Here is a 22576-nt window from a genome sequence, read left to right as displayed (position 1 = left end):
TCTTAGTTGCTTTAAGCAGATTTCTTTGGGAGAGGAGCCAATTTATTTTAAATCTTAATCACCTGGGATAATTGATTAGATGAGAGCTGATTAGTTATTCCCTCCAATTATGGGTAATAGACATGATTGGGTCTTGCTACAGATATACATATATATATATATATATATATATATATATATATATATATATATATATATATATACACATACACACATATATGTTTTCACCATAACACAACAGATAAAGCATGATCCATGCAAAAGCGCATGGACACAAAGCAAATAAGTAGTTGAGTTGCAGGAATAGAAGGTGGGGAACAATATATTGATAAATGAATGGTTGGGGGGGGGGGGGGTGGGGTGAGAGGGTCAATCACATCAAAGAGATTGTCAGTAAGTATGTGAGAAAGCACAATTTGACAATGGACAGCATGCTTGACAGACAGTAAGGTACACAAAGCACCAGAGGGATAAGGGAATGGCAGTGAGTTTAGAGTTGGGGAGGGAAACGGTGCAGATTTTTGGAAGAACACATGTATCCTGGGGGTTGTGGTTTGACAGAAGTAAGAGAGTGCAGGTGGAGTAAGGCAATGGAAAACTGAGTCTACTAACCTGCTTATGTTGGGCAAGAAGCCGACCATGTGACTTGGCCTCATGCCAGGAGATGCCAACAATCTGAAAAGCCTTGGACATATCGGCCTCGAAAGGAACAAGATAGGAAGCAGTTGCACCAATTCAAGATTGGGAAGCTGCACTCCATTGTACTTCACATTAAGGCCTTGTGCACTGGAATGTTCTCTTCATGGCTAAGATTCACAACACGATTAACCCTTTATGGACCAAAGGACACATACGTCCCTAAAATTTAAAGCGGTGTATCTCCGATATTTTCCCTGCAATTTTAGATTACTTTGTTGCTAACAATGTGCGTAAGAACTTTTGCTGTTTCCATAAATGATTATTTTTTTTGTTGATTAGAAAAACTTGTTGTTTTTCATTATGCACACTGTTGAATTTAAATTCACATTCGTTATTATTATAGCCAAACTGATAATAAAATTGGACTTGTATCTGAAATTCACTTTCAAGATGCTTATAGTCCTCAAAGGGTTCACAAACAACAAAGGAAACCCGTTCAGGAAACAAACGACGACAGTTAGACAGGTCATATCCGATGCTATAAACTTCTCCTTTGGATTGGATCTCATGGAGCTGAAAACCCACATGCACTCGTGAGGAAACCACAACCGAAACCACTAAATAAGGCTTTTGAACAGCTTTATAGAGAGATCGAGTTAATGCATGGGACTTTCTTGCATTGAAAGACATGTTCAATCTAGCCGACCAGCAACATGTTTTTTTTCTTCCAGATTTGCAGACAGGGATGTCACAGCAGCCAAACTCTCAGATGTGTCATGTACTGTTCTGCCCAGGGTAGAGTCATTCGAAAAATAAATTGTGCAGATGATTTTCTACGGAAACAGAGGTCGATGATGTAGATTGTAGACTAAATGTAAAATTGGTTCCAAAGCACTGTCCTGTGGCATGCCAACATCATTAGATAGAGCAACAGACAACACCATGCACAGTGATCCGTCCGTTTATTATTCCCACGCTTTTTGAAAAATAAACGGGGGAATATTGTAATCGGCTCCGTTTGTCTGTCTTTCCGTCTCGCTATATTCCCCCAATTGGTTTGGCAGAAATTCACCAAACTTGGTAGTTATGATCACCACATGACAGGAGAATGCAAGAGCAATGCCATTTTTGGCACCGACTACTGGGGCAGGTTAAAAGGTCAAGTAACGAAAAATGCATTTACGGGCACATTTTAAACAGTTTAAAATGAAACTTTGTTTGTCATCAACATTTGGGGGATGCAAGAAATATAAAAATTTTTTTGGGATTTGACCCCTGGATCATGCCACAGGGGGTGGGGACTTAGGGTCACAGGGGTCAAAACAAAATATTTTTTAAACTAAAAATTTGATGTTGGGTCATTCCACCAAAGGTGGATGGAAGTTATGTTTTCACCCCTGTCTGTCTGTCCATTTGTTTGTCTGTCTGTCTGTCTGTCCGTTTATGAACAAAATATCTCAAAAAGTTCTGGATGGATTCGGACGAAATTTGGCAGAGATGTAGCATATGTGACAAGGACGAAATGATTAGATTTTGGTGAAGATCTGGATCCGGATCCGGCTAGTAGAATTTTTTAAGTGATTCTTCACCATTGAGTGATATGGTTAACCAGGCGGAGGTATGCTCTCTACTGAGTGCCGTTCTCGTTTTGTTGATTTATTTATTTTATCTTCACATTTATTTATTTGCTATACAATATGTAAGGCTCATTTGGTTGTTTGTACATTCAGAGACAATTATTCTTTCCTGAGTGATGATACATGGTTTTTTTTTTTTTTTTTGTATACTGAATCGAGGCTCGTGAAAGAGCTAACATTTACTTCACAAACAAATCGACCAGACAAACAAAATACACAAAAAGAGGGAGCGGAAGACAAGATGGGGAGAAAAGGGGAAGCACACAACCACAACATCCGAGAGCAGGGAGATGTGTGGAAGGGAGAGCCCGGGGGGAGGAGGCATGGGAAGGGGGGGGGGGGGGAGGGAGCAGTATAAAGCACAAGGACACCAAGGACTTCCAGGACAGAAGTTGGTATTTCAAAAAGGGGAATTGGGGTGAAATTAGCGGGGGTAGAAAAGATCAAGGTTTTGGATGGGGGAAGATAAGAGATGGTGGTGAACAGCTGTTTTAAAGACTTGGAGGGTGGAGTGGGATTGAAGAGAGTGAGGGAGTTTGTTCCAGAGGCGGGAGAAAAGAGGAATGAAGGAGTGAAGGTGAGCAGAGAGTCTTGATTTTGGCAGTTTAACCAAAAGAGGGTTGCAGGCAGATCTTGTGCGACCTGTAGGAATATTTGCGGGACAGAGCCCAGAGAGAGCTGGGGGGGCAAGGCCAGAGAGGAGTCGGTAGAAGACGGAAAGACCACCAACCTGCCTGCGGTGAGTGAGTGAGAGGCCCTTGGAGTTAGCTTCATCGCGGGAGATTCCAATGATTCTGAATGCTTTGGTTTCAACAGCGCGAAGGCGAGCTAGGTGTGAGGCAGGAGCACCAGCCCAGAGGGGAGAGCAGTATTCCATTGAGCTGCGGATGAAAGCCTTGTATGTGGTGAGGAGCTCAGGTGTGCCAAGGAAGGACTTCGCACGACGGAGGATGCGCAGTCGGCGACTGGCTTTGGAGGCCAGATTTGAAATGTGGTTTTTCCAGGAAAGATCATGGCAGATAGTGAGACCCAAAAGCTTGAGTGACAGAACTTCTTGGAGAGGATTATTCAGAAAGTGGATGGGAGGGTTGTCCAGTCGGTCTTTTCGCAGAGACATCGTAAGAGTGTGAGATTTGTCAGGATTGAAAGACATGTTCCACTTGTTTGCCCAGTCTGTGATTTTGTCAAGGTCTGCAGAGAGTGAGGAGGCTGCAGACTGCCGATCTGAGGGATGAAGAATGGAGCGACAGAGAGTAGAGTCGTCAGCAAAGAGATAGAGAGGATTTTCAAGAGAGTCAGAGAGATCATTGATGAAGACCAGAAAAAGCACAGGGCCCAGAACACTGCCTTGGGGAACTCCAGCCTGAACAGGAAGAGGAGATGAGAGAAACCCATTCAGGGCCACACGTTGACTACGACTCGAGAGGAAGTCCGCCAGCCATGCGTGGAGATTTCCATGGATACCAAAAGAGGAGAGTTTGGTGAGCAGAGCGGGGTGCCAGACTGTATCGAAGGCACGTGATATGTCAAGGGAGACTGCTCTAATTTCCTGTTTGGCATTGAGGACCTCCATCCATTGTTGAGAAAGCAGAAGCAGCATGTCCAGAGTGGAGTGTCCAGGTCTGAAACCAAATTGATGATCAGAGATCAAGCCATTGGAGAAGAGGAAAGATTTCATATCTGAAGCAATGATGGATTCCATGACCTTGCTGATAATTGGGAGAAGGCTGATTGGTCTGTAGTTGCTGGGATCTGTTTTTGCACCTTTTTTGTGCAAAGCGGTGATGTTGGCAGATTTCCAAGCAGATGGAAGATGACCTTGAGCAAAAGAGAGGGTGAAGAGAACAGAGAGAGGGAGTGAAAGAGCGGAAGAACATGATTTTAGGAGGGAGACTGCTCTTTTAGGAGGGAACATGATTTTAGGAGGGAGATTTTAGGAGGGAGGGAGACCCGTGGGCTGATGCCGTCAGGTCCAGTTGCAGAATCAGAGTCGAGGGTTGACAGACACTTTTCCACCTTGTCAGGAGGAAAGGACACAGTGTCCAGGAGCAACTGGGTACGACTGGGTATGGTGGGTACAGAGAGGGATGGGTTTGGGACACAAGATTTAGAGGCAAACACAGAGTTGAGGCATTCGGCTTTTTCACGTGCGGAGTCAGCCGTGTGGCCATTTAAGGTGAGGGAGGGGATGGAGGGGGAACAAACACCAGAAACAGATTTTACCAGATGCCACCAGGATTTGGAAGAGGGAGACAGATAAGAGAGTTCGGTCCTGAGGACGGAGAGATATTGTTTCCTGGCTCTCCTGAGGGTGGACACACACTTGTTTCGGGCTTTGTGAAAGGAAATGAGATTTCCTTCCGTTGGATTTGCTTTCCAGGAAGAGAGAGTTGGGATGGGTAGATAGAAGTTGGTCCATATTATCAGACAGCGAGATGTAGATGGAGTCATCACTGTTTGGTGGACGGTACAACACGCATATGAACAAAAGGTGGGAGCGAAGGGGAAGCCGTAGCCAAAGGTATTCCTGGGGGTGAGGTGGAGAGAGGGCAGTGCAGGGCGAGTGAGGAAGAGAGTTTTTTTTATAAAGATAGCAACCCCACCTCCAGAACGAGGCTCAGGTCTATCATACCGGAGGAGGGAGTAACCTGGGAGAGATACCAAGGAATCAGAGACATCATGAAGGAGGAAGGTTTCTGTTAAGCAGATCACGTCTGGTTTGTCAGAAGCAACCTGTATGGAGAGATCAGTTAAGTTTGAGCGAAGGCCCCGGATGTTTGAGGTCCATACTGTTAAGGAAGAGGAAGGGGGAGCATCGGATACAGAACAGGCGGGGGGGGGGGGGGGGGGGGGGAGCGGTAGGGCAGGATGTGGAAGAGGAGGAAGAGGTAGGGAGAGCTGTTGCAGGTGTGTCAGAGATTACAGAATAGCTTGGAGAAAGGGAAGAATGGGGTGGACAAAAGGTTTGATGGTGTTTGGGTGAGGCGCAGTGAGGTGTTATTTGAGGAGGGGGAAGAGTGAGGCAGAAGGTTGAGGAAGATGAAGGTGAAAGTTGGAAGGGGGAAGAAGCGGGGAGGACGCTTTGAGGAGGAGGGGTGAGAGGGGAGTCTAGGAGGGGAGGAGTGAGGGAGAGTCTCGGAGGGGAGGGGTGTGGGGGGAGTTTAGGAGGGAAGGGGCAGGGGGGGAGATTTGAAAGGGATGGGTGTTTGGGAAGATTTGGGGGGGAGGGGCAAGGGGGAAGATTTGACAGAGATGGGTGGTGGGGAAGATTTGGAGGGGGGGGGGGGGGTGAGATTGGATTTTGAAAAGTGTACGATTTATGGGAAACGAACATTTATTGCAAAATGAGTTTCTTGAGACATTCGAGTCAAAAATACGTTTGAGGACGCTGAAGGATGGGTGGAGTTCTGGAGAGTTTAGGGAATGAATGAAAGATGCACTGTAAGAGATGGAATTTTTTTTTTGAATGAATAGAATTGGTGAGCAAGTCGAAAGCATCCTTTTATAGAAGAAGTAGAAAAAAGTGTTATAGAATATGACATAAGAATAAAGTTCTTCAGGGGACAGATGAAACATGTATTAACAACTTGATCACGTGATCTCGAACAACGTGGTCGAAGAACGAAAGAACAAATAACGAAGAACGAAAGAGCAAAAGAACGAAGAACGAAAGAACAAATAAGAACGTACAAGCGGATAAGAACAGGGAAGGAAAAAAAATTTTTGGTTTTTTTTTTGAGATTTTAAAACAAGGGAGTATGGGTGAAAAGACCGTGAAAAACAGAGACCGACAGTAGTTGCAGCGCGATCGAAGAACCGCTGAGACAAAAAACAAAAGCCTCAAGCCAAGGTCTGAGGACACGGTTGCCTACTACTACTAGCACTACACTAGGCCTCAGAATACACGATACGAAAAAAACCGACGATTCTGTAAAAACCGACGACAGGTATGAAAAACCAACACCGAGAAACCTATTAAAGTCACCCCAATAGGTACATACACCGAAAGAAAGATAAAGATACGCCAAAAACACAAATGTGAAAGATCACTTAGCTTCGAAAGCGTGAGCGCATGGAACAGCTTCGAAAAGCTTTCTTTTTCGAACAGCTTCGAAAAGAAAAGCCAATTCTTGGTTCCCAATTCTTGTGAAGTGCCTCAGCCATATGATTTTTGGAACCGATTAATGTGAACGACTAGGAAGGTCACCTTTGGTGAGGATGTTTAATTTAATCCATGAACAAATGGAAGCAGATTAAATAAGAACAAACCGGCAAGATGCATGACTATGTTTGCATGATGATATCAAGAGAATCAACGACATTCGCCTGCATGTGTCACTCTCACATCCGTCCTTCCCATTCATTCCTACCTTCACTCTGACAGTGTGGTGTGTGAAATACATGTAAAGGTACTGTATAAACCACATACAAAGACTATTGGTATTCTCCCCCTAATGGTTTGTACAAAGAGAAGCACAAATGACTATATCTTTCCCACCTGAAATCCTAACCACCTACAAGACCTTCATCTGCAGCTTGATGGAGTACTGCTCTCCCCTTTGGGCTGGCTCCCCTGCCTCACATTTTGCTCAGCTTGATGCCATGGAAACCAAGGCCTTCAAGATCATTGCAATCTGCCACGCTGAAGCTGAGTCGATGGGCCCATCACTTCTCCATCGCAGACAGGTCAGCGGTCTCTCTGTCTTCTACCACCTTCGTTATGGTGCTCCGTCACCCCCAGGTTTCTGCAGGGCTCACAAGCACACCATTCACCATCAACCCTCTTCTGGTAAATCTACCTAAATCCAGGATCTCCGCTAAACTCCACTCATTTGTTTCTCTTTTTCCCACCTGTGGAGTGAATCAAATTCCACATCCTCTTCAATCACATTCTTCCCTCCATGTCTTCAAGACAGCTCTTTCCCACCATCTTAGAACGTCCCCAATCCAAAACCATATTTTCTATCCCACCTAATTTCCCAGTTTTTCCTCCTTGAGTTTCCTTCTCCATGCATGTGTGTGTTTTGCATCCTTTTTTGTCTGTTACATCCTGATCCGTTCAGTGTGCTGGCTCTTCCATGAGCCTCGACTATGTACACAAAAAACCAAGGGATTAACAATTATTTACGTATTAGTTTGTTTATTTCCTTTTATATATTATACATCGCACACCATGGTGCAGCACGACCGTGGAGTACTGCATAGTGTATAAGTTCAAGAAAATTCAATTGATTTCAATTTCATAATCTGTATTATGACAACTAAGCAAGATGTTATATTTAACACGAGTAAAAAGCCCGTCAAATATGACAGGTTGGAACAGTCTATTTGACAGTGCAGCCTTGTGAGCATGCCAAAGTCTGAAGCCTTGGCCTAGTGTCAGCCGATGTGCTTATGTCTTTATTTCTTTCTCTTTTTTTCTTCTTTTTTTTTCCAAAGCAAAAGTCCTAATACATTCATAATCAATCTGTTGAGTGTTCCAAGTGCCGAGGGATCGAGGTAAGGATCCATGATGATTCTTCTTCTGTTCTATCTGTTTGATTATCAATTTATTTGTAGATTGCTGTCATTACTTTGGTAAGCTTTGCGATTGATTCTGATTATGCTGGGGTTGTGACAAATGAGCACGACTTTTTAAAGCACATGAGTTTCTGCCACTTTGACGTACCTATGTGGATGTTTGAAGTGAAATGGTAGATCCCACCGTGCTGCGCCGTGAACCTGCCGAGCTGTAGGTTGAGACCCTTTCCACGCAAAAATGTCCCACTGCCCTTCGGCTGCAAAATGCACAAACACCGTCAGACTGACAAAATAAAATCATGGATTATGGTTGTTTATCTGTGGGGTAGTTATCTGTGATAACAGCTTACAATAAAGCCACAGGTAATATAATATAATTTTTCTTAACGATTTGTTATTATTTCAAACAACTAATGATTCCTGTACAATAAAGTAACTTCAATAAGTGATCAATATTACTGGCACGTGTTGCCTAGCTCCTTCCTTTACAGCACACTGTAGACATCTGCAACTTTGAAGTTATGAAAATGATTGTTTTACAAACTTTGCCAAAGGAATCTCACGAGGTTAAATTGGCTACGAGTTTGACTCGGTGAATAAATTCTAATGGATTATATTTCAGAACTCTTATTCATGGGATGGCATTGAAATCAGCATATGTCCGATTTGGGTGCATCATTCTATTGCAAATTCTTACAAAATCTTCATTAAAATCTAATGCTTTGATCGCTAACACAGCATTTGTACATCACAAAATCATATTGGTATTAGAATTTAAACGATGAGAAACCTTCAAATATGTGTGACGGAATTACATTTGGATGCTGTAATGGAAATATTCTTTTGAGATAATTCTGTCACTATTGACCAATAATATTGCCAATATCTTTGAGGGAAAATTCTCTAATATAATAGAATTTTTTTTAGAGCTTTGAATTTTTTTTGCTATTATTTGAACAAAATTCGACTGAAATACTGTTGTTCTTAACAAGACCCGACATCCAATTTGGAATTGAACGGAATAGATATCAGTTATGAAAATGATATACCGTGCAATACCAGGGTCATCCTACTATTAATTTGCAATTGCTTATTTGGATTTGACAAATTTTTATTATGGACCCTGGGCATCAAAAAAAAACACCAATAAAAAACGATCAAAAAAAAACGAAACCTCGCCGCCATTAGAGCATTTAAATTGCATCAGATGTGGCAATATATTTGAATTGTTGATTCCAACTTGCCGGCTCGATGACAGAAGATGGCATTTTTTTTTAATATACAGACTTGGCATTTAATATGGAATATATATTTTTTCTTGACTTGGGTTTACTTTCTTAACTCAGTATATCAATCTGGTGAGTTTCTTTCACACTTTGGTGATTTATTTGTTAAAAGAACCATGTCACTGATTGTCTGTCGCAGCAAGAAGTCAACAACAGGATTATATCACAGGTGGCGTGGCAAAATGTACGGACAGGTGCATTTGATTATTGGCTTCACAGTCGGGTATACAAGGGTTTTTGCATTCTGTATTAGTGGAAAACAACTGCTGCATGTCTACAAAAGTTATTGCCACTTCCTCTGGAGATGGACAGTCAACTCAACAATGCTGTTTGTCATGGAGTGGTGGCTTTATTAAATTACGGCAGGAAACAGTGTGCTATTGCTCGGCAGTATGGCATCACTCAAGGTCAGGTGTCAAAGATCCTGAAACGAAATGCTCAGAGGGGTGTCCCTACTCCAACACCGAGGCCAGGATGTCCCCGCAGAACCACAAGGAGGGATGATCGCCAGCTGCACCGGTTAGTCCACAATGGCCGTACCAAGTCAGCTAATCGGCTTAGGGCTGAGTGGCAGCAACTGACAAATGTGCCTGTATCCAGAAGGCTAGTCAATCAACGACTGGTTCAAGCAGGCGATCGTGCCAGGCGTCCCCTGAGAAAGCCACGCCTGACCAGACAACACCACCAGCGCCGATTGCAGTGGGCCAGAGAGCACCGTCAATGGCAGCCAGGACACTGGAATCACGTCATCTTCAGTGACGAGTCTAGATTTCTGGTCTATCGTCAAGATGGCCGCGTCCGAGTGCGCAGACAAGTGCATGAAGCATACAACAAAGATTGTATAGTGCCAAGAGTCCAAGCTGGAGGTGGTGGGGTGACCGTTTGGGCTGCTTTTCATGCAGGGGGCAAAACTTACCCTGGTTGTTCTGAATGGAAACCTGAACCAGTTCAAGTACAGGGCCATTCTGGAAGAAACATTGCTTCCATTTGCTCGTGCAGCCTTTCGAGGAAACTTTGTCTTCCAAGATGACAATGCATGGCCTCATCATGCTCGCATGATCCAACACTTTCTTGCTGACCATGGTGTAGAGCATATGGAGTGGCCTGCCATGTCCCCGGATATGAATCCGAGAGAGAACTTGTGGGCAGAATTAAGGCGTCAAATCGACCACTTGGACCAGCAGCCGACCTCTGTGCATGAATTGCAGTAGGCTATTGTCACTGCATGGCAAGCGATTCCTGTCCAAACCTTGGAAAATCTCGTGAACAGCATGCCTCAATGTTTACGTGCTCTCCTGAATGCTCGTAGGGGTTACAGGAGGTACTGAAATGTAATTTTGCTGTCCCCAATCCCAGTCGTAATTTAACTTTTGTTTTTGATAAAAAAAATTTTGGCTAATGTGCAAAATAAAGAGATACTTCTGGAAAACGTACAGAAGTTTAACACAGTACTGTCCATGAATTGAGTTCGATATCAGTTTACATCACTTTCAAGGATCAATTTATTTGTTTCGAAATGTCAAATGTGGTTTTTGTTTCTTTTAAAGGTCACATTAACAAAATCTAGAATAATTTCAACATAATTCCAATTAACTTTTGGTTCTAAGACATCTTGAAAAGTAAGTTCACCCCCACAAAAAAAATATTCCATATTAAATGCCAAGTCTGTATATATACAAGATCGAGGCTTGTGTAAGAGCTAACATTAATCACAAAAAAACGGACATATAAAACATATAATAAAGGGAGTGGGAGACAAGATGGGGAGAGAGAGGAAAGCACACAGGTACAACAGTAGAGAACAGGGACATCTGGAGATCTGTGGGAGGGAGAGGCCTTGGGGAGAGGAGGCGTGGGAAGGGGGGTGGGGGTGGGAGAGGTATAAAACACATGGACACTGCTAGGACTTCCAGGAAAGAAGTTGTTATTTCAAAAAAGTGGATCTGGGGTGAATTAACGGGGGTAGAAAAGATCAAGGTTTTGGATGGGGGAAGATAAGAGATGGTGGTGTGCAGCTGTTTTGCATGTTTGCCGCCTTCATCCCGACCCTGTTTAGAATGTGGGCACGGGAAATTTGCTAGTTTGATTATGTGGAAAAAAGGTGGTTGGATAAGTTAACAATGTCAAAAACAATCATTTCCATAACTTCAAAGTTGCAGGTGTCTAAAATGTGCTGTAAAGGCAGGAGGTTGGCAACACGTGGCAGTAATATTGATCACTTTTTGAATGTTTTTTTTCTTGTTGTACACGAATCATGTGTAAAACTAGAGTATTGCAAAACTGCATTCAGAACGAAGCAACAAGCTCACCATGTGGAAATCCTGAAGCTTGGCGACCCCTCGCCGTCGTACGAGAACATTATGTTTGAGCTTACAGTGGAAACCCTCCCGAATGGATGGCACGGAGTACAGCGGAGGAGAAGGCGATGTGCGCTCCTGGGTTGGCCGGCCCACAGTTATTGGTGTCGACGTGCAAAGTGGACAGTTCTCTTGGAGCAATGATGAAACACGTCTTTCTGCTGCCTCTGCAATGTGTAATAAAGAGATTAAGATGGTGGATTTTTTTTGTTTCCCTACGCTGGATACTTCATTTTCGGCAAGATTTCAATACTTGTCGAGACTTGTGAAATGTTTCCGATTTTCAATGAAAGTAATTGAGTTTATATGAACCGAAAAATATTTCACAATTATTTGTAACTCACTTCAGCACTTGTTCAACACTTTATTATTACCTCTCTCACAGAAGCACGGTATGCCAGTAATCATTTGTGCAACATCCAAAGACTCTTCTTTCAAATCTTTTTTCAGTTTTATAAATAGGAAATAAGTTGGATGGAGTAAAGTTGGGAAGTGAGGCACAAATGTCTCTGTGTGGACCAGAACAGATTTGACCTGGAGATACCGGTATTTTGCAAAGGAAAATGACTCCATTTAAACATACTGAATGAACTTTACAGTACTTTACACATTCTGAAAGTATCTTCCTAAAAATTGCTTGACTGCTGAACCAATGATGCTTTACTTCCACACACACAATATATTCTTACCTTTTACAAGTTGTGAAAACTCAGAGAGTAGCACTTGTTGTGTAATGCTTCCACCTGGGGGACCAGCAGGCCCTGGAAGCCCAGGAGGGCCTGGAGGGCCTGGCTTGCCAGCTGGTCCCATAGTGCATATCTGTGTCGTAAAAACAGTGCAGCTGTTAGACATGTTGCACAGGTGCTGAGCAAACGCAAATCTTATTGTAAACGAGAAAGCATCTGAAAATGCAAAGTCCATCCGCGTCAGTTGTATTTAGACGTCTTCTTCTTCTTCTTCTTCTTCCATATACTAAAAATAACATAAACAGTTTTTAAAAATACAAAATGAAAATTGATGATTTTATGCAACCTTGACCTTTGACCTTTTGATCTAAAACCACAATCGACTCCTACCTTTTGAGTAGTGAACCAATTCAGTGACCCAAAAGGTAAATTCTTAAAATTTCAGGTCAATCGGATGAAAATTGACAATTTTATGTGACGCTGAACCTTTCGACCATTTCACCAAATTATTAATTTGCCTTCCCCATAGTCTCATAATAAAGCTTGGATGAAAATGTGATGACAAAACTCAAATGGTAAATTTTAATTTCAGGTCAATTGGATGAAAATTGGTAATTTTATGTGACGCTGACCTATGACCTTTGGACTTTGTGACAAAATTATTAATTTGCCTTCTCCTTATTATCATAACAAGCAACGGTACCCGACCTACGGGTGGGGCTTCAATTGGGAGGCCCAAATGAAAAGGTAAAATATCAGAAATTGAAGGTTTTTTTTATTTTAAACGATTCATATAAACATCCGTTAAATCATATCACACGCAAATCATCAAAATGTAAACAGTATCTTACTATAATCCACCAAATGTCCCACAGTGATCGATACACGATGATCATGATGATAGTGATCGTGAATCGTGATCGATAATCGTATTCACAATCGCTATGTCGTATGTACTCCCGATACGTGTTTCCTTCAGTTGAAATGGGTTAGAATTCTCTCAAGCAGGGAATCAACCCGTGTCCTTATAAAAGGTCTTTGTCCGAGGTCACCGAGTTCGATCGGTGCAGCTGTGCAGCGATCGGTGCAGCCGTTTGTGCGGCACCCGGGAAAACAACATCGTCACAATGAAAACATCGTCACAACGAACGTTATGCGAACGCGAATGTTATGCGGGAGTCCAAACCTGAGAATGCTGGAGACTAAAGCTGAAATTGGGAAAACTAAATAGCCTACTTTACTCCTGGAGATCCCAGGATTATCCACCCAAAATATCTTTGAGATCGGTTCCGCAGTTTTTACGGTACCTTCGAACAGACGGACAGAACAGACGTCGAACAGACGGACGGACATTTGGTGAATTATAGTAAGTTAAAGCTTTGGTGAAAATGTGATGACAAAACTCAAATGGTAAAAAGTTGCTGCACGGACACGGACACGGACACACACACACACACACACACACAAAACCTCGTCTCCTGTGCAGGGGCGGGCTAATTATAAATAATTTTGATAAACATTCCTTAAGTGTTCTTCTTGTGATAAAAGCCTGAAAGTAAAAAAAAAAAAGTCCAATTAGAATCCAAGGCTATCTACAAATTATTTACACAAAATGGCAGTATTTTGACAGCTCTCTTCAATCCCCACCTTTTCTTCTTAAACAAAGAAGTAAACAACAGTTCAAAGCCTTTTTCCATTCCCTTGCAGGTAAGTATACAAGTTGGGCCGTGATTCATGGAATGTTCTTTTTAGGTATGTGGTCTATTAAAAAAACAAAACTTGTGATGTATAAACAATTCGGCATGTAAACACACCTCCCTTTCAGTACCATCTCTGCTGCCCAGATTTTTTTCTTAGTTCCCTCTCCCTCCTCTTCCTTTCCACTCCGAACTTCCTTTCGCAAATGTAATACAAGAATAGCCCTTTTGGGCTTAAGATGTCACCACCTGGTATTGCACTCCACAGGCTCTGTGCCATTTTGATTATGCCTCAGTTATGTTGACATTTTGGGTGATCCATTTTTTGTTTTCATGTAAAACCTTTAAAAATCCTGTTGTTTCTGATGTCATTACAATATCAACATTCGTGCCCAATCCCTTCCCCAAACCCAACCCTCATCGGGCAGGCCTCCCCACACACCTTCCTGTTCCGGCACCGTTGGTTCTGTGGCTGGTTTACTCGACTGTTTGAAGCCTTCATGAAGGTTAGCCAACTCCCCAGAGGATCTGGCTTCTGTCAACAGGCAGACAACACAAAGGAATGAACTTAGAACTCTAACTCTGAATATTAAAATGAAGGAGATGTAAAAACTTAATACACAGACCAGATGTGATTTCCAACTTGCATCCTCCAGGGCAACAAAGTAGACACTGAAGAGTTATTGCAATCCAGGGCTATGGCATGGACTTTGCGCCACGGTCCTGATGTTGCTACTAGCCAACTTTGCTGTATTCCAAGTAAAAAAAATGACCAAGCACTTTTATCCCTTGTAACCACAAATGAGAAAATTTAGCCGACATCGTCATCACGGCCTTTCAACTTTGGATAAGCACAGAGAAAGAGGTGGTGGCAGTCCAGTGAAACAAAAAGCAAGTACTTATTAAAACTATGTACAATGCAAGTAAAAATAGCGGTCACTCCAATCATCAACTACAACAGTGTCGCCGATATGCCTCCGCCCCCACAACGGGTAGATGCTATCACTCTGCATATATATGGGTTGGGGATCACGTTTGTGAAGTTTTGTGTTGATCGGATAAGGTTCGTATTTCTATACAAGATGGCTGCCAAACCATCTCAGACGGGCCACAATGACCTATGACATCATCATTTTCAAAGTATATGCAACAGTGCTGTTAGTTGATATTTGTAAAATTTCGCATTGATATGGTGAGCGGTTTCAGAGATATAATTATTTAATATTTCCTTCAATCCAATATAGCTGCCAAACCATGTGACCAATGATGTCATAAATTTAATATTTCAATACAAATGGGTCATAGATCGTGTGCATGCAATTTCAGATTTTTAGGATAAGGAATTAGATTAAAACATTTTTGGCTGGTATACCACTTCACCTATGATGTCATCATTATCATGCTTTTGTTCCCCATTGGGAGTACTTGACAATGTGCCAAGTTTCAAATTTTTCCATTCAGCGGTTTCCGAGAATTTTTTTAAATTATTTGCTTTTAATCCAAGATGGCTGCCATACCACGTTACCTATTACGTCACAATACGTACGTACATACACGTACGGACGGAAGGACAGACAACCCGAAAACATAATGCCTCCGGATAGTCGGCAGAGGCATAAAAAAAATCTACCAGTTCTTTAGCTTATGGTACTTGCACTTCAGTTCACCTCAAATTTACACGAGTTGTTTATTAACCAAGGAATTCAAACATTATAATCATACCTTCATCTCATGCAATCAAGAAAATTAGAGTACGACGTTAGAAATTGAAACTCTAAACATGGCGCAAAGGTTTCTTATACACAAAGGGCCAAGACGTGCGGTACGAGCATAAACACAAGTGCGACTTGTCCACGCTGAGCTCCATTCTTTCTCTATTTTTGGCTGTACTATGAATTCAGCAGATATTTGACTTTGGGCTGGAATGGAGATAAAAAGAGAAAGAAGGGGTATCCAGCGAGATGCGTTGGGATGTCGGGTGGTAGAGACGGTGCTCATGACCTCACAGAAGCAGCTTTCCCTGACATCATCCACAGGGCACGGGTTGCAGTCACCCACGGCATGTCCTATGCATCATGGGCACTGCCCGCAACAGAAAGGCCACTAGGCACTGCCCGCAACAGAAAGACCACTGGGCACTGCCCACAACAGAAAGGCCACTGGGCACTGCCCACAACAGAAAGGCCACTGGGCACTGCCCACAACAGAAAGGCCACTGGGCACTGCCCACAACAGAAAGGCCACTGGGCACTGCCCGCAACAGAAAGGCCACTGGGCACTGCCCACAACAGAAAGGCCACTGGGCACTGCCCACAACAGAAAGTCCACTAGGCACTGCCTGCAACAGAAAGGCCATTGGGCACTGCCCGCAACAGAAAGGCCACTGGGCACTGCCCACAACACAAAGGCCACTGGGCACTGCCCGCAACAGAAAGGCCACTGGGCACTGCCCGCAACAGAAAGGCCACTGGGCACTGCCCGCAACAGAAAGGCCACTGGGCACTGCCCACAGCAGAGAGGCCACTAGGCACTGCCCGCAACAGAAAGGCCACTGGGCACTGCCCACAACAGAAAGGCCACTGGGCACTGCCCACAACAGAAAGGCCACTGATAGTGAACAGCTTTTTCCTGAGCATTGCTCACCCGACATCGCTAACTCGGGTGGCTACAGGTGAATATGCTTGGTATCTCCTCACTCTGGGCCTCTTACTATCTTTAAGCTTCAATTTATGCCCGAAGGCTAACTTTACCAGTTCTGAACATCTTTTGAGGGTTTTTCACCATGGGCTTATCCAGTACATGCCCCTCCAAGGTTGGGGACCAGGTGTGATGCTCCTTCCCCCACAATGGGGCTCTGCAGAGTGCAACACCTTCACATCCACCACTTTGCACTTCTGAAAAGCATCAATTGCTCCGCGGTGTCCTGCTTTAGGCGATGCATTACCTGCTGGTGTCAATGCTTTTATCCCACAGGTGGCAACCATTCTTACACAAAAGGCATGAATACTGAAAGGTACAAGCTTAATATGTGTTCTACATGATCTTGAAGTATATTGGCCTTCAAAAGTTGATGTGAGCAACTGAGAGCACTATTTGCAAATTCTTCCTTCCTGGAATCTTAGCTCCCAAACTCCACAAGTGCTTTAAAAGCACATAGACAACTCTTACTAAATATGTCCACATGTAAAATAATAAACGCATTATACTCCCTGTCACTAGACCAGTGGTTCTCAACCTTTTTAAAGGCGCCGAACCCTAACGAAACCCACCGAACACTCGCGGAATCCCTCAAATTTGACAAAAAAAATTAAGAAGAATTGCATCTTAATGCGTTTTCTGTTCTTCTTTTCGGGAGGCGACCTGGGAAATGCGTGGTTTTGTTTTGGCAAGGGCCATTCTCAAATCATTTTCGCATGCAAGCCTGCTCCTTTTCTTTGTTTTAATGTTCACCAGTTTCGAAAACGCATGCTCGCAGAGATACGTTGTAACGAACGGCGTGAGGATCTTAAGGGCAATTTTAGTGATGTGACGATACCCTTCCATTTGGCGGCACCAAAACGTTGAGAGCGTTGTTGTGCCGAAGAGTTGTTGTTGAGTCTGTCTCTGCTGAAGTTCGACAAGGTCGTCGAGGTATTGGTCATTGACATCTGCCGTTGCAACTTCAAAAGTAAACGGCTGCCGCACCCATGCTGGGTATTGCTCTTGGTCGGGGAAGTAGCCGTCGAATGACTTTCCCAGCTCATCCAAGTGCGTGGCAATCGCTTGCTTCAGCTCCCCCGGTACAGCAGTGCCTCCAACTTCAGACTCATCTTCGATCCCGCTCACGCACTCGTCCAGTAGCGAAAAGTTCGCGAAGTTGTCGTTCTCTGTTCGCCGCCTCCACAACGGTAACTTCTTTCAGAAAGCGCTCAGCTATTCTTCAGATTCGATGTCATTCACTCCACCGCCCTGCATCTGGCAATTGAGATGATTGAGTGCATCGAAGATGTCAGCCAAGTACGCCAAGGCGAGGATGAACTCTGACTCTTGGAAGTGCGTTGCATGGCAATGCTGGTGTTCTCGCAAAAACAGGGCTAATTATACATGCAAGGCAAAAACACGGCTCACTACCTTCCCTCGTGATAACCATCGAACGTTAGAGTAGTAGAGAAGGACTTCGAAATCAGAGCCGATTTTATTGCACAGCTCTTTGAAGATGCGATGATTCAGAGCATGGCTTCGCATGTAATTCACAGTTTCAACGACGATTTACAGAACATTGGCCAGTTTTGGAGGCAGGGTTTTTGATGCCAGCGTGTGTCTGTGCAGGACGCAGTGTGTGATGATGATGGGTGGTGCATCGGCCTTCACCAGCGCTCCAAAACCGGAGTTGCATCCCAGCATGGCTGGAGCTCCGTCCGAGCAAACTGCAGACACCATATTCCACGAGAGGCCGTTGCTTCTGAAGAAATCGTCCACAAGCTTCTTCACGTCAACTGCCTTCGTCGTTGTTGTGAGAGGCTTGCAGAACAGAAAGTCTTCCTTGATCTCGTCTCCTTTGACATAATGCACAAATAAGATGAGCTGGCTCAAATTCGAAACGTTTGTGGTCTCATCGAGTTGAAGGCTGAATTTCGTCGGGCTCGCGACTAAATCTGCAACTACCTGGGCGAGGATGTCGTCGCTCATGTCCTCGATTCTGCATCTGATGGTGTCATTTGAGAGTGGAACGAGAGACAACTTGTTTTCAGCAGCTTTTCCCAGCATGATGTTGGCCATCTTCAACACGGCCGGTTTGACGAGTGTCTCGCCAACGGTGTGCGGTTTGCCCTGCTTTGCGATCAGGTACGCAACTTCATACGACGCGGTGAGGATCGGTTTGTCAATTGGAATGAAGCCGAGAGTGGGCAATGTAGCACTTGCGTCAAATCGGACTCTCTTCAATTTGAATTAATCCAGCGTTGCGTCTTTGTATTGCCCCTCGCCGTGCAGTTTTTTGAAGTGTTCCCGTAGTTTTGCTGGTGCTCGGCTGGAGTTGCTCAACTTGACATTGCAAAGCATGCATTGAGGACGCTGACTTCCGTCCCGTTCCGTCAAACACGTGAACCCGTACCGCACGTAACCCTCCGACCACTTCCTTTTTTTGCTCGACATACTGCAAAAAAAAAAGGAGTAACAAACTGATCTTAATTGAGTTCGGGCAAATCATTATATGACAAGAATTTAAAAAGGAACATGCTTAAATATGAGTACCCTTCTGAAAACTGAGAAATTTTAACGAAGAAAACATAACGTATAGTTACGATGACGGGATTTATTATCTACTCAACTCTATGTCACCTCAAATCCCATTATAATATCACATAGAAAACTGCGAATTGTTAGTTTTGAATTGCGACCAAAGGAGTTATATAACCTCCACCTAATTTTCTGAGTAATTCAATCATATTTTATAATCACCATCCACTTTTGAATTTAATATAACTCTGAACCCACCCTGCATATCCACAAACATTTCCAACTTACTTTTCAATTAATCAGTAACTCCAAAGTAAGGTGCGACCAATGACGCACGGCACACGGCAAGCTAATCGAGGCTATTCACTGGAATTTCCGAACACCTGCAAAGTCCAAAATCCAGTAAGTAAGTAAGCACCATCAACAGAATAATTAGCAAGTTGCTCATTGATTCAACTTACTACAGTCAGTGTGAAACAACTTATCTTAAACACAGACTAGAGAAACCATGAATGGGATGGGAATACAATTACAAATAACATTTCCATTCGTTCGTAACATACATAGCAAAATAATAATAATATTAATAATAAGCGTTTATTAAAATATTAATTAATAAAAATTAATAATAAGTCTGCATAGACACACATAGATTCAAAATTGATACAAAAAAAAAATAAAAAAAAATAATTGCAATGCGTTTTGGAGGACCTCCGCCGAACCCCTGAGACTGGCTCACTGAACCCCTGGGGTTCGGTCGAACCCAGGTTAAGAACCACGGCACTAGACCATCTAGCTGAAACTTTTTAAATGGTGACTTAACATGTTTTAGAGTTAAATTCAGCAAAGCAGATTTTTAAAATCCATTATGCTAGGAGATAATTAAATATCTCATTGTGCAATTATTATTTCATCTGATTCGACACCTTATGGAAAAAACCCCAATCCATCAATATACCAGATTTAAATTTATCGGTATTTGATATTTTGATTTTTTTATTTGCTAAGCATAAGTTTTCTTACTTTGATATTCACCCTCTTTTTTTCATTGAAATAGTGAAAAATAACGTCTTTTACTGCACTAGGCATGCCTCGGGTCACTTTGCTGATGTGTTTAATTGTGTTTACAGTGAAATATATCAATAAACATGTTCAAAAACACTAGGCCACGTATGTTACGTGGGGGTATAGCTAGTATTACGATATTTTATTTTGTGTGTTCCTGCCATGGTCCTTGGCAAAGGGTTACTGCTGCAGAACTGGACAAAATCACAGACTGGTCAAACAAGTGGAACATGTCTTTCAATCCTGACAAATCTCACACTCTTACTATGTCTCTCTGAAAAGACCGTCTGGACAACCCTCCCATTTACTTTCTGAACAATCCTCTCCAAGAAGTTCTGTCTCTCAAGCTTTTGGGTCTCACTATCTGCTATGATCTTTCCTGGGGAAACCACATTTCCAAGCTGGCCTCCAAATCCAGTCGCTGACTGGGCATCCTCCGTCGTGCGAAGTCCTTCCTTGGCACACCTGAGCTCGTCACCACATACAAGGCTTTCATCCACAGCTCAATGGAATACTGTTCTCCCCTCTGGGCCGGTGCTCCTGCTTCTCACCTAGCTTGGCTTCACGCTGTTGAAACCAAAGGATTCAAAATCATTGGAATGTCCCGCGATGAAGCTAACTCCGAGGGCCTTTCACTCACTCACCCCAGGCAGGTTGCTGGTCTTTCTGTCTTCCACCGACTCCTCTCCGGCCTTGCTCCCCCAGCTCTGTCTGTGCTCTGTCCCCCAAATATTCCTGCAGGATGCACAAGATCTGCCTGCAACCCTCTTATGGTTAAACTGCCAAAATCTAGACTCTCTGCTCACCTTCACTCCTTCATTCCTCTTTTCTCCCACCTATGGAACAAACTCCCTCACTCTCTTCAATCCTACTCCTCCCTGCAGGTCTTTAAAACAGCTGTTCACCACCATCTCTTATCTTCCCCCATCCAAAACCTTGATCTTTTTTAGCCCCGCTAATTCACCCCAGATACACGTTTTTTGAAATACCAACTTCTTTCCTGGAAGTCCTTGCAGTGTCCTTGTGTTTTCTACTTCTCCCACCGCCCCCCTTCCCACACCACCTCCCCCCAAGCCCTCTCCCTCCCACAGATATCTCAATGTCCCTGCTCTCAAATGTTGTGTTTGTGCTTCCCCCTTCTCTCCCCATCTTGTCTACCGCTCCACTTATTATATGTTTTATGTGTCTGTTTGATTTTTGTGTGATTAATGTTAGCTCTTTCAGGAGCCTCGATCTTGCATACAAAAAAAATGAAAAACACTGTTACTCTTGGAACCGCTACATCAAAGCTCGTAAAGCCGCATCTTCTTCCTCAATCCCAGAAACAAGGGCATTTAAAATGGGCAAGTTTGTGATTAAACAAACTATTTTTTTTTTCAAGTAAAACGATTATTAGCTTGCCAATGGAATCATTTATATCATTCTATGACAGCATAAACTCCTTTAGAATAAAGTGCTACAGATGGAGAAACTCGGGTCCTTTTATATATTCTTACTATGATTCACCAAATGTCTGTCTGTCTGTCTGTTTGCAGGTACCGCAAAAACGGCTGAACCGATCGCAACGAAATTTTGGGTGGGTAATCCTGGGACCCCCTGGAGTAAAATAGGCTATATTGTTTTTCCAATTAGGAAATTTTTCCCAATTTTCCAGTTTTTCCAAACACGATGGAATAATATTTACTGATATGAACAGTGATGTGGCTTTTATTGAAATTCTACAAATACTGTTTAGATTTTGATGATTTGCATGTGACATGATTTAACAGATGTTTATATAAATCGTTTAAAATAAAAACGCCTTCAATTTCTGATATTTTGCCTTTTTATTTGGGCCTCCCAATTGAAGCCCCGCCAGTAGGGCGGGTACCGTTGCTAGTAGATTTAAATTTCAACAAACATGAGTTACAAACACATTCATAACTAGAAACATCATAGAACCCCATACCCCACACAGTGTTTAGGAATATAATTCAATTGAGATAAAATAATGATTTTAAAGGACATATAAAACAATTCAGGAAGTTTAGCGCACATGTTCCCGTCTTATACACTACCTTACATAACATTTCCAACTATCGCAAAACTAGAGGTTTTTGTAAGCGACAAAAAAAGATTTGTGTTCTACAGCGTTCAAGCACATAGTTACATTTAAATAAAATAAAGATCATGAAAGTCATATAAATAAAATTTATTCCAGAAAATTTACCACCATTGATGCAGTGGTTTTTACACCACCCTATCTAATGCACTACATTAGTTCTTCATGCCTGTTGTTTGTGTCCTTTTAGACGTCCTTAAAAACAGTAAGTTTCCCGTTCGGAATGATTTTCAATTTTTTTTCGGAAATAATTTTGTTCGGAATGAATGAGTAAGTTTCCCGATTCGTGTTAAAAATATCATATTTAATTGATATCAAGTTGTTCCTCGATCATAAACCGACGTCTGTGGATGGACGGGCAGACAGAAGCC

At 42.9% G+C, this 22576-nt stretch overlaps 1 protein-coding gene across 1 annotated transcript in view; it reads right to left on the bottom strand.

Annotated features, from left to right (window-relative positions):
- Positions 1-22576, bottom strand: part of LOC137424652 (adipolin) — a 93819-nt gene that overhangs the window by 37014 nt on the left and 34229 nt on the right. Inside the window, exons 2-5 of the mRNA XM_068112346.2 lie at positions 14265-14357; positions 12129-12258; positions 11392-11606; positions 7945-8053 (exon numbers count right to left, since the gene is read on the bottom strand). Of these exons, the coding sequence (XP_067968447.2) occupies positions 7945-8053; positions 11392-11606; positions 12129-12258; positions 14265-14357 (547 nt within the window). The remainder of the gene's footprint in view (positions 1-7944; positions 8054-11391; positions 11607-12128; positions 12259-14264; positions 14358-22576) is intronic.

This window comes from Myxine glutinosa, chromosome 4, assembly GCF_964187855.1.
Source record: "Myxine glutinosa chromosome 4, kmMyxGlut1.1, whole genome shotgun sequence".
In the NCBI taxonomy this organism is placed as follows: domain Eukaryota; kingdom Metazoa; phylum Chordata; class Myxini; order Myxiniformes; family Myxinidae; genus Myxine; species Myxine glutinosa.
The sequence above is the reverse complement of the archived record's forward strand: the minus strand, read 5'-3'. Positions and strand labels throughout refer to the sequence as shown.